Source organism: Coloeus monedula, assembly GCF_965178545.1.
Source record: "Coloeus monedula genome assembly, chromosome: 2".
NCBI lineage: Eukaryota > Metazoa > Chordata > Aves > Passeriformes > Corvidae > Coloeus > Coloeus monedula.
In genome coordinates this window covers 94,877,745-94,891,002 of record NC_138782.1, presented here as the reverse complement: position 1 = coordinate 94,891,002, position 13,258 = coordinate 94,877,745, and the positions used below count along the sequence as shown (strand labels likewise).

The 13,258-nt window shown below is 35.9% G+C and overlaps 1 protein-coding gene across 2 annotated transcripts in view; it reads right to left on the bottom strand.

Annotated features, from left to right (window-relative positions):
* Positions 1-13,029, bottom strand: part of COL21A1 (collagen type XXI alpha 1 chain) — a gene marked incomplete at both ends in the record, with an annotated part of 70,117 nt that extends 57,088 nt beyond the window's left edge. The window contains 7 exons of one of the 2 annotated variants that reach the window (XM_082302445.1): positions 382-390; positions 2,719-2,796; positions 3,734-3,907; positions 5,649-5,865; positions 5,998-6,166; positions 10,680-11,231; positions 12,942-13,029. In XM_082302445.1, the coding sequence (XP_082158571.1) occupies positions 382-390; positions 2,719-2,796; positions 3,734-3,907; positions 5,649-5,865; positions 5,998-6,166; positions 10,680-11,231; positions 12,942-13,029 (1,287 nt within the window). The remainder of the gene's footprint in view (positions 1-381; positions 391-2,718; positions 2,797-3,733; positions 3,908-5,648; positions 5,866-5,997; positions 6,167-10,679; positions 11,232-12,941) is intronic. The other variant, XM_082302444.1, reaches the window with a different exon arrangement.
* Between the last annotated feature and the right edge of the window lie 229 nt (positions 13,030-13,258).

Here is a 13,258-nt window from a genome sequence, read left to right as displayed (position 1 = left end):
GGTAAGGGAAGCTGTCACATTAAGCCTTCAGATAACCTCCGGTTCAGGGAGTTCCCATTAGCACGATGCAGGTAACAGCTACCTGACTGTGTATATCCCCCATCCCTTTGCAAGTGTCCAGCCCTGCAAACAGCAGCAATTAAATCCAACTGGGGGAAAACATCAAACCACTTATTCTAGTAAACATGTGTTTTTTAACAAAAATTCTTTTTAATTTTTCTACTGACTAGAGTTCAAGCAATGGAAGTCCAGCACTCTTAAACTTAGCAAATCTCTGTCCCCTTTTGAAAACAAAGTGTATATTACCTAGAATATTAAGAAGCTTATATAAAGTCAAATACTACCTTAAACTGAGTTTGAGTAGTTTAGGATCAAGCCTACCTCTCCATTCTGAAACAAGAAGAAACACAGTTTAAAAGTATAGCAATATTTCTAAAAAGCAAAATCCACTTATTTGGAAACATTATCAAAACCAATCATAACTTACGGGCTGTAACCATCAAGAAATTATAATTCAAATTTTTAGACTTTCTGAGACTTATGTGCAGCTGCTATCCATGCATATGAAATTAATTTAGCTAACTGTGTTTAAGGGTCTGTCAATGGGAGTAATCAGTAGCAATTTTTAAAAGACAATGACAATTAATACTAAACCACGTCAATATTTACACATTAAATGTTTAGATTTGGGTCAAACCTTTTATGAGAAGTAACTTCTCATCAAAAATTTCCTCTGCTTATTCATTCATGTCAGAGAATGTACCAAAATATTTCTGAAATCTCTGATCTCTGCCTGAATCCAGCATCTGGGAAAACACAGAGCAGCACAGAGGCAAGGCTGGCTTTTTCTTGCTTTCCTGTGACTGCATTAGACTCTGCTAACAATTGATTTTTGTTCCAGTATGTACCACAGAACAATCCAACCCCCAATACTTCAGCAGAGCAACCATGAAATTGTCTGTCTTAACAGTTTAGTAGCCACCATCAGCTGCACTGTCCACAGGAGTATTCTAATGCATGCAATCACTGCAGATTTCATACACACAGAGACAGAGAGTGCTTCCTCTGTATTCAATTTTCAGCTTAAGCAACCCCTAGAGAAAGTTTTCATTTTCCGTGGATCACAGAAGGAGCTTAAAATTACCATGCAGCTAGGTATCTCTGGGAAAGGGGATTAATTTGGGCTGTAATTAGTACATATAGCCTCTGCTCATTTCAGGAACTCTGACACAACCACACTGACAGAATACAACCACAAACTACATATTCCTCCTTGAAGATCATCCAACATTTTTATTTTCTGAAGGAGTCCAGAATTTCATGGGTAAAGTCCAAATTTAATTTACAACAACAGCCAGTGAAACTAAAATGGCAAAAAGCAATCTTTTGGCTTCAACTCCCTTGATAAATTGCAGTGAACATAAGATGTGACAGACTTTTTAGTGTTTGCTTTCTTTATGCAAAATATTTTTCATTTGATTACTTTTCATATCCTATTTTAATTTGTAAAGAGCAAAAAGATGTGGTGCAGTTAAATAGCCAAATACTTTATTTTCTTCAAGATTCCAACCTAATTTTACAAAAGTCTCCCGGCACCCATTAGTTCTTGACACACAGAGTCAGAGTTCCAAACAGCTAATTATCCAGTCACCTACTTGCTGCTTGACTGAAAGTTGTGAATTTTGAAAAAGCCCTGATAAGGATGCAATAGACACACTGGCCCCAAAGAGAAAGAAGAAAAACAGACTAGCTGGCAATCCATGCCAGACTGAGAAAAAATAAAATCTGGATGCTGGACATTCAATGGTTCTATTGTCAAACCAGCAAAATGATACTAAATCAAATCACAACATGAGGATTGTGGGTCTATATAGTAAGACACTGGAGGCAGATAATCTTTAGCTCAGTTTGTTTTAGACACCAAACAAAGGAGAGTATTTTTAATCTGCATGTATAAATCAATCTCATGCTCATGCTTTGAGATGGGAACTGAATGCTTAAATGTGGCTCTGTCAGTCATGACTGGGTTCTAAATCTGGTTGTGTATGTTTTACATTTCAGTGCCTAATTGAGGACCAAGAGAGGGCCAAAGAGAGGGCCAAGAAAGGGCCAAAGGGTCCCCATAAACTTCCTAATTGTGCACATGAATCATAGAATCCTGGTTTTATTTCTGTCTTATCTTTAACATACTTCTTGAAATCTTGGCAACATTTCAGATAATGGGATATTTATCACAGACCTCATCATAGATATTTCTAAAAGGAGAAGGTGATTTAGAAATACAGGTTTGCCGATTACGTACCAAAATTTAACAAATTAAATGACCTGACAAGTAGCAAGGAGTATATCAGAAAAGTTCAAAAGTCATATTTAAAGAATTTTACACTGAAAAAACCTAGAAGTTTTATTAATCTATAGTGCTTAAAATCTGAAATTTTAAGAGAGGATGCTGAGATTCCTCTATACTCATATATATATTTATCAAATTTACACCATTAAATACCTAAACTAAAACAACTTGTAAAAACCTTTGGGAAAAAATAAGGCTGAAAACAGACAAAGTCTGTGTCACTTGATATTTCACAGGTAACAAGCATGTGTTTGCACCAGCTGAATCAATGTAGTATAACTTGTTTTAAAACTTCATTAAGTCAGCTTTAAACAGGGATTTGTGAAAAAATGCCAAATAGTCCTCAAAAGTTCATCTATCATACTCACAAATCCTGGGATCTCACAGACTGTTTCTCGATTATTTTGCTCTGGGTCACAGTAGATTCGCAGTTTTTGTATATCAAACTGTAATTCAAAACATAAAAGACTCTTTAGAGGTCTGCATGTTCACTACAGTTAAAAATCAATTAAATAGATAGAAATATTCTTAGGCTACTCACAATGATTCATATGTGCAACCAATTAAACATACTGTAACAAAATTATTTAAACAAAAATAATCAATCCAAGAATTTTTTTAAAAATAGCAGAAATCACCATCCATATTCACTGGCAATAAATCCAAACACATGCAGCACAAACTACACCAGCTTCCAGTACCATTGAGGAAACAAGTTAATAGCACAGGCAAACCCAACCTTTTTCTTTTTACCTTAACAGACCTGGGAAGATGCTTCTGCACAGACCTGCTCGTATTAGATGTAGGATTAGTAAATTCTGATGAAGCATCAGAAGGCATCCCTAATGTTTAGTGTTTAATATACAACATAAATCTTTAAAAAGCAACCAATAAAAACACTGGCATCAGGTAAACAAAAGTTTGTGCCATTCTGCTTTGTTGGTATATTCTCAAATAAAAAGAAACCACTGTCAGTTTTTCTAGCATAAACTATCATGACTGCAAAGCATGGAGAAAGAAACTTGACCAAAATTTTCCTCTTTTACCAGCATCACCCATACCCTGATGGAAGGAAATGATATGCAAATGTGAAGCACAGAGGAAATTTCCTACTTTGAGACAGTTTCCCAAATTCAGGCAACCACGTTGCATCAATTTTGTCCTTGAAATCAGTGACACCAATTAAGCATCCATGTCACAGGATACATCACTTGTTCTAAGTCCTCCTGACCATTTTTGTTCTCTCTTAACTATTAAAATTTTGTATACTGAATTTCAGTCTACTGTAAGTTAGAAGAGTAAGCTCTAGAAAAGAGAAGACACCAATGCAATGTTAATCTACAGCAGAATTACTGAATTACTGTAGTTTTAGCGTATGCCTACCTGTACCGTTTCCTCCTTTCCAGAATACTTTCCAATTTGGGTTAGGCCACTGATGTAAATACCCAAAACAGGATGTAATGGCTTTGTTTCAATTTCTTGGCCATCTATATACAAAGTTACAAAGTCTTCAGTTACTAAGAGACGAATTTGATGCCAGCCTTCATCAAACAATGTCTAAGAAAAACGAAGAAAACAACATTGTTTAAAAATGCCTTCGATTTAAATAACAATAAAACTGCACTTCAGCAATCAAACTGCTGCTAATGCTTGAGATGACCAAGGTTGCACGTTTTCCATACAAATAATTCTAAACTGTATAGGCAAATAAAGTATTGCCAAGTAATATTGTAATTGAAAATTTGGCAACCGGTGCAAATCAATCCCTATTTCAGAATTCTTTTATGACTCACATAGATTTTTTTTTTTTTTGTCTATTACCTTGAACACGCTCAAACCTGTATTTGTTAAAAATATGCAGCCAGAAGCCTATTTTTCAGCAGAGGTATAATGTCTCAAAACACCTCAGATCATCAATCATGTTGAAAACAAATTGGTACTTGAAAGTCTTTCTGCTTAATCTCTTATGAAAGAAAAGATGGTGTGCTATTGGTGGAAAGAATCCCAATACTGCAATGAGCAAACCAGGCATTACTCTCACAATACCCCAGGCTTCTAAAGCTTTCAAAAACAATCTAGCTCTTCAACCAAGCCTAGCTGAATTGCAGAGAGATTAATCCCACACTAAATTCGTATTTCATAACCTGAAACATACATCTTTCAGTATGTTATAAATCTGTCACCTTTTTTAGACCTAAACAGAAATTAAGCATACTTCATTTAATAATATACACCCTCTGAAAGCACCTCTGTTTCTATTTTATTTTCTTTTGCAGATTGTATTTTTATTTATTTGCAATGGCTCTCATTAGAAGACAAAATAAACAACAGATCAGAATACATAACATTTCCATTTTCCAATGAAAGTGATAAATTATCATAAAGGTTTATTAAAGAAAAATTTTAATTAAGAGGATATTGATATTTATAGTGTGTTTAGAGACACATAGCTCTAAAAAAGCCATGAAATTATTGTTCTTCTTAATAGCAAGGCAAGCATGGAGAAACACAACAGAAAAAAAACCCACAAAAGTTGTGTTTTCATGGTGAAATTCATGGATACCTGAGACTGCTTGAATAAGACTGATTGATCATTGCAGCTCCCAGAAATAGATAAATACAAATTAATTATTGACTTGAAACTGAATTTTCTCACAGTTTCTGGTAAATCAAGTTTAACACAGCTTCTTAAAAAAATAAAATTATTTCGACTACTAATAATTATAAAAAGTCAGAGGAAATTTGGAAACAAAAAGAAAAAATTCTCCATCCAGTAACAGAAGGATAAAATACCTCTCCCTAGAAAAAGCTTAGTAGCTAAGACCTATTCCTTGGATAGGAGTCCTTCCTTCACTGAGGATTTTTATTTAAAATCCTTTCAGCCTGATTTGGAGTAGGGATTTGAATGCAGGCCTCCGCTTCCCAGAAAAGTCAAACCCACTTGGCCATGAAGTGCTCCAGCAGCAAATCTTTCCCATTCTTTGTCTGCTGAATTAGCCCTCTCTGTTCACTTAAATAATATTCCCTGTGGCAGGAAGGGCAATCTCTGGGGCTGCACATATTCCTGCTACAAATGCAAGAATGCGGTCATTCCACCTCCATTCCTCTGTCTCATCTGCAGCTAAGACAATCTTTCTTACAAGACTGGAGTACTTCACTGGAAATTACTGAAGAAAGACTGAAAGAGAACTTTCATATTATACTAGAAAACAATAAAACTGGTTTGCACAAAGAGGGGAATAGTGGAATAATGAGTACTTAAAGAAGTATTCCATCATGATAGTGACATACTCCTTACCTTTACATGAGGTGCAGCAAAAGTAATAACTTGTGTGCCATTTATTAAACTTGTTGTAGTGAATGATAATGTTTTCTCTTCTCCATTAATAGTGACTGCTATCTGTGGTCTCTTATCTAGACTCAGGATTCTCCATAAATCCCACGTCTTTTTTACTTTAAATCTTTGAGTGGAAACAAACACATAGGATGGAGGGAGACCTTCTGGAAACACATTCCTAAAAAAGGGGGAAGGGTGGAAAAAAGAAGACAGTACTTGAACATTCATATAAATTTTAAATAAGTCCTTCTCATTTAAAGCAAAAAAAAAATCTTACTGAATATAGAAGCATATTTATAAAATTCAATACCTTGTTAATTCTGAGAGGTCAACATGTGAGGTTACTTCATAAGCTTTTGCATTAGTGGTTGATATTTGAATTCTCTTTTTAACCTTTTTCTTCACACCTAATCCTACAAGAATGTCAAATCCTTTTTCATCTCGAGCTGCCACTGGAATTCTTGTTGGACAAACAGACTCTGAAAAATAACAAATGCAAGGATAGTTCAAAATATGACTTAAAACTTCCAAAAAGTAACCTTCCACCCAACTAGGTTTTTTTATCATATTTATTTATGTACTTAACTGTCAGTTAAGTACAACATGAGAGAAGTGGTATGCGGGATCCTCAGGGACTTGAGGCAAAAATACTAAGATGTCATGTATTACTGCCAATACATTCACATACTATTTTGAAATGTCAGTAATTGTAGTTAAAGGGTATTAAATTATCTGGCTAATAAATATAATTGAATTTAATTTCTAAAATTGTATGGTTTCAAAATTATATACGATTATAGATGTTAATTTCCAAAATGCACTAGCAATTTGGATTTAGCATCCCTCCCAACTATAAAATTAGTCTGAAAATGGAGAAAGGTAGAATTATCTATGACTTTTTTTTTTTTTTTTTAATTAACTCAAAATGGACTCTGAGCTGTTTTGTCTGTTGCACTGAAATCTGCCTGAAGTTATTGTCAATGGAAAAGTAGTGTGTGATATATTTTCTGTGGAAGCGTAAGTTAGCTGCATGTTATCCTGGTTAATTATCCTTACACAAAAACAGTGGACCTAAGTTGTCTCAAACAAAAAAAAGAAAAAGAGATAGGACAGTGAAACTTAATACTGAAGCAAACATTGTATTAGGGTAACAAATCAATGAAAAGAAGTTTTTTGTTTTATTAAAATTATGCTAAATTGTGTACAAAAATTATCATTATTCATTCCCCACTGTTTCTTCAGAAAAGCATCAGTTCATAGACAGGGAAGAGGTTAGGAATACATTCCAAAGAAGGGGTGGAGAGTTCTCTAATCTCCATCTTGACCAGCCATGGGCTGGAAAACTCCTCTCTCTGTGCCAGGGAATTATCAGCTCAAAGGTCTAGACTGGCTTCTTTTCATAATATGAGAAATGCTACATGACTTCCCTTCCTAACCAACCACAGAGCAGGCAGAAGCTAGCCCATTCTGGCAGGGGAGGCAGGATATATATGCTCTAAGAAAACTGCTGATTTTCTGTACACCCTGTCTGTCATGAGAAAGGACAATCCATCCCAAGGGGACATGTCACGGGTACTTGGGGCAGCAGCAAGAAGCCACATAAACTCCTCTTAGTTTTCTTTTCCTCCCCACAGCAAAATGACACCTGACTTCCAAATCAAAAATAAATTATCTATCTGTTGTACAAGAAAGAATTGCAAGAACTCTGCCTGCATTTTGGAAATTCAAATGTCTACCTCCTGAATGCTTCCAAAAAAAAAAAAAAGAAATACACAGTCCAACAAAACTTTCTTTCTTATTCTTCTCAAAACACAGATTTCAGTCAACATACTTAGGATATTAAGTAAGACTAACAGAACCTTTTTTTTCAGGCTATTTTCTAGTATGCATTGTTGACACAGACCTATTTTCTTAATTCATTTATTTCAAAGCTAGATAATGGTCATATCACAATTAACAGAGATCACAGACAATCACATACATATACACTGACAAGAAAATGAACACAAGGGTCTCTTATCAGTTACAGTATGACAAATTTGGTTTAAAATCAAAAACTAATGCCAAAATAGGAATACTTTATGTAAGAGGGCCATTATTATGGATCAAGGCCAAAATAACTGTTCCAAACCAATACCAACCAAACTAATTAAGCATGTTGAAAATCACACATTAAGAAACTATTTTTTCTTTCCAGGGGCACATTGATGAATTACATAAAAAATTCCCAGTCAAGTAGATCTTTTTTGGGTCTTCTGGATAATCTTCTGGCAGAATTATTTTGATAACTAACTGAGCCATTAAACAGCATGCAGAAATCAGTGGCAAAATTAAGAGCTGTCTTCTGTTGGAAATGGGGTTGCATTTCCAGTCCATAGTACCAGTCACTTCAACTCTCTAGCCTGTTCTGAAATCTTGTTACCTTCTAGTGTTTTCATAGTTTTCAGATGCTTTATTTTCATTCCTAAAGTGTGAAATAACTTCATTATGCTAAATCTCAGTCTGTGGCACAAAGGAAGTTTTCTCTGCATCCTCCAGACAAACTTCTGAGGTCTGCATTGGGTTTTCTTTCCTGACACACAATTTTTTTTTTTTTGCTATAGAATATTGATAGTACAGGAACATTTGACTTTCAGAATACATATTAAATATTCCTTAAATATCTGGTTCCATTCTGGCTGACAGGTTCAGGAGGTCTTTTTTCCTCTGATGTACTCTAAAACAAACACTACAGTCCCCAAAAGGCACACTAGAGCCCTTCCCCCACAAACCTGTTCGTAAAAGCAATGCGTGCTCCAAGAACCACCAAACCTCAGCCTCCTTTGTCCAGAAAGGAAATACTGCCCCTGTGGCCTTATATCTATTTTCACTTAATAATGAATTTTAAAACTCCATAGGGTAAAAACCAGCATATCTTTTAGACATTTACACAAAGACCATGAAAAAAGAATTGCAAAATTTTCAGGCAGTTTCATGTGGTTGATCACAGCCAAACCACTACTCGGCCCTCATGGAACTTCCTCTCCCTCAGTCAACGTGAATGTTAACAACAGGATAACCAGTAAATTAATTAATTAATTAATTAACGCACAACTTAGCTATAAAAATTCCAGGCTTGGAGTTCACCGGCTAAAGACACTGTGGTTAGAAATGAAGCTGCCAAGTGGCTTTGATTGCTCTGCAGGAGAACCATCTCAGAAGGGAAGTGCACAACATAAGGGAGACAATGCAAAGGGTCACTTCAAGTGAAAGAGTAAGTACACTTTGGTGTAAATAGTCAACATCCACAGATTACTGCTGTAAATCATGTGAAATACCACAGCTGAATTTTAAGGGATACTAGTTAACTTGATGCTGAAAGCTGAAAATCCATCTTGATGAAATATAATGGCACTTCTTCTAAAATTTTATTCAAAGAAACTATTGTGTTTGTGTTTATTTAGGGGAATTTCTCCCTCCATGAAGTTCTATTAAATAATTTAGCTCCACTTAGATGACTTAATTTTTGGACTGACCACCTTACTACATCAGCCACAAGGAATTACTAAGATTTTCATTTAATGTAGCAAGAAATAAACATTAATATCCTCAACAAAAGTATCACCATATTTTTTCAATGAAGATGATATTCAAAGTGAGAGCAAACAAAATCTATTTTTCACTCTTACTAAATGCAGAAATATGGTACAATTTAAACAGGACTTGCATAAATTCTTGATCATGAAACATGTACAAAATACCACTGACATAGTAGAGTCTGAGTGATACATCTTAGAAGCAATTTGCTATCTTTTTTATATATACAAGCCATTGTTTTACAAAATTATCAGAAAACTCAATGCAGTAATGCTGTTAGCATTCTGAAGTCAGAGTCAATTTACACTGTTGGTCTTGGCTAACTCTTCCATAAAAACCTTCTAAGAAACATCATAACAGCTTGCTACAGCTCCAGACATCTCCACTCTTGTAAGTCCCTACCCGGAGTGCTGTGTCCAGCTCTGGGGCCACAGCATAAGAAGGACGTGGACCTGCTGGAGCAACTCCAGAGGAAACCACGAAGTTAATTAGAAGGCTGGAGTATCTCTCCTGTAGGAAAAAAGCTGAGAAAGCTGGGGTTGTTCAGCCTGGAGAAGAGAAGGCTGTGGGGAGACCTTAGGGCAGCCTTCCAGTACCGAAAGGAGCCTTACAAGAGAGCTGAAGAGGGACTTCTCACAAGGGCATGTAGTGAGAGGACAAGGGGGAATGGCTTAAAACTGAAGGAGGGTAGGTTTGGATTAGGTATTAGGAAAAAAGTCTTTACTGTAAGGGCAATGATGCATTTGAACAGGTTGCCCAGGGAAGCTGTGGATGCCCCATCCCTGGAAGTGCTCAAGGCCAGGTTGGATGGGGCTCTAAGCAACTTTATCTAGTGAAAGGTGTCTCTGCCCATGGTAGCGCGGTTGGAACTAGATGACCTTTAAGGTCCCCTCCAATCCAAACCACTCTACAATTTTATTATTTTTGCCAGCAGTCTTTCTTCTGGCTTTTTCAATACATACTAGAAAAAGTATATATTCAGAAGTACTCCTGTTGTAATGGCAGTCTGTCCTCTCACTTGTCTAGAAGAAATGCTGGATTATGCATGAGTATCAGCTGCAACAAAGAAATCAATAAAATAAACCCTATATTCTTGGCACTATGAGAATTGCTGAAATATTTTAGTGTTTTTAAACTTTATCAATGAAAAAAATTCGGGCTTAGGGCAAAAGGATGGATATTGAAATTAAACACTTACTGTGTTAAAACACTGTATCTTTCCCAAATATATCTTTCTCTTTGTTTGATAGAGAAAATAACATTTTGGAAGGAATTTCCACAAATAAAATCAAAAGATTAGGGTGAAGAGTATCAGGTCCCTTAGATTGCATGAATCATGTATTCTGCTTGTGAAATGAAAAAATATGTGTACAGAACTACATTTTGTGCATCTAAAAATATTTTATAATCGCTTACCTTCACAAAGTTTCTGTTTTATAACTTCTTTAATTCTTGATATTGCAATATAGTCTTCAACATAAAATACATATGTTGATGAAGGTTTATTGGCAATGGCTTTAAGTTCATCCTCCTCAATTTCTGAGCCAACACCAATAGCAAACAAAGTGATCTTATTTTTCCTTGCTTCTGCTGCTACATCTTTGACTTCATCTTGGGACTTTCCGTCAGTGAGAACAACTGCTATTTTTGTTAAAAATCTTGAGGATTTTGCAAAAAGATGGTCAAAGGCAAACTGAATAGCTCTTCCTGTTCTTGTATTTCCTCCCAGATAGTGTATGGACTCCATTTCCCTGATGAGCTTCTCAGTGGATTCATGAGTTCCGAGGGGAATTTCAAGTACAGGGTAATCACTATACTGGACAACTCCAACTTGAATAAACTTTGGCCCTATGTCAAAATTTCTTGTAATATTGACAAGCCAACTTTTGATTATTTCAAAGTTTTCTGGGCCAACACTGTAAGAGCCATCCAAGATAAAAACTAAGTCTGCTGGAGCAGTTCTGCAACCTAAAAAAAAATAAAAGTCAAACAAATATTTTACTGAACACTTTCACTTTCTTCTTCCACAATAAATGTTTTTCTCTATCAATTAGTGTTTCTATTAGGATCTTTATTGAGAAATACATTCCAGATAAAAAAAAATTAGCAGAGGTTATCAGGGCAAACTTGTGCAAGATTGTTTGTGTAAGCCACACGGATCCAACTTGGTATCTGAAAACCACACCATTTTCTGGTTTTTACATTAGCACCAGAAACAACTATGAAAAATTCTGGAATTCAGTTCCTTAGCTGGCAACTGTATTCCATTCAATAAACAGACATGAATATATATTGGGTCTTTTCATATCATGTGCAGAGATGATAAACATAAAAACTCCTTTTTGTTTCCAAACCAAGCACACTGTGGAGGAAGGGTATATTCTGAATATTACAGAATCCTTTTACAAATACATTTTAATTGACTTTGGACACTGCTACATGGCATTTACAGAACTAGTATTACAAAATCCTGAATCTCAATTGAATGTTGCTGGTAGCATATTCTGATTTTTACAGAAGAAAAGTATTCAGTGAATGAGCTCAATCTCCAGAATACAGACTCACATAAGCATTTAATAACTACGGTATAACTGCATAATAACTTAGGCATGGATTCAGCTCTCCTAGCTGTAGTCATAAACTGAGTTTTTAGGCTAAATTGCCAACTACAGGCCATGGACAGACATAGGCATTCCTATCCACGCTACATGCCCATTCTCAGATGGAGGGAATAACTTTCCAAAGGAGGGAACTGCCTTCCATTCACCATGAAAGAAGTTTTGATAACTGACACATGACATGCCAAGGACATGGCCAAAACCAGGAGGGATTATTTTGATCTCATGGCACATGAGGTCATGGGGCTTACTGTCCTTTTGTTTTGTGAAAATCTGCAGCTCCACCACAGGAAGGAGAGCTTTGCCTTATCCTGAAATCTGCCTATGGACACTTCTGGTCAAGACAAGATTTCACCTTCCTTGAAAGCAACCACAGTTTGCAGGAGAAATGCTTTTGCGATGCAGGTGGTGATGAAAAGACACCGGGAGAAGGAGCAAAGGGTGAGCAGAGTGCATTGCTCAGTGGTCCAGGGATATGAATCACAGATTAATTTCAGTTGGGTGGGACTCAATATAATTAGACTCTGCTAAAAGCAGAGTATTCATTTTGATGGAGCCTTCTAGAGCAGGTAGATGTTTTCTTTTCTATAAACCAGATTTAGAGTAAAAAAATGGTTTGGTGGGGTTTGAGATGCTAATCTTGAAGAATATTCAAGAAGATCTGTCCCAGAACTGGAGTTATCTCAGCTTCCTCTCACAGAATACTTATTCTTCCTTATTTAGTTTCTCACATAACATTAAGCTATTCAGAACATGACCTCTGAAGAAATGAAAATGCAAATGCTCAAGATTCAATTTCAAATCAATACTGGAGCTTTACAGTTCCATCTGCCCTCTTAAGCATTTCCAAGACACACACACAAAAAAAATACTCCCCTCCTAATGGAGAAGTAAGACATTGAAGCTATTTTTCATATATTATGGGGTTTTCACCAAGAAAACTATATTGGAATAAAATCACCATCAACAGAAGTGTACATGTGAACACCAAAATGGATACTAAAAATTCAAGGCATGTTTTGAATTTGCACTTATCTGAAATGCAAAAATTAACACCTACTTGCTCTTGTTTCCCCATCTTCAGCTGAGATGTAATCATGAAGTAGCAGAACTAACAGCATCTGAAAAAATGTCTGGATCTGTGCCATGTGTGTTTTATTCTCAAGGTCTTGATACAAAACTAGATGGGAAAAAATGAAAAGAAAATACAGTTTTATTATATTACAAAAAAATTCCAAGCTTCTGCAGTTTAAAAACTGTGTATGAGGAACAGCTCTGAATCAAATCTGCAAGCCCAGATGTGGCCACCCTGCAATGAACCATTGACTCAAAAAGTGTCAGTCAGGCATGTAAGCCCGAAACTGAGATTCTAAACTC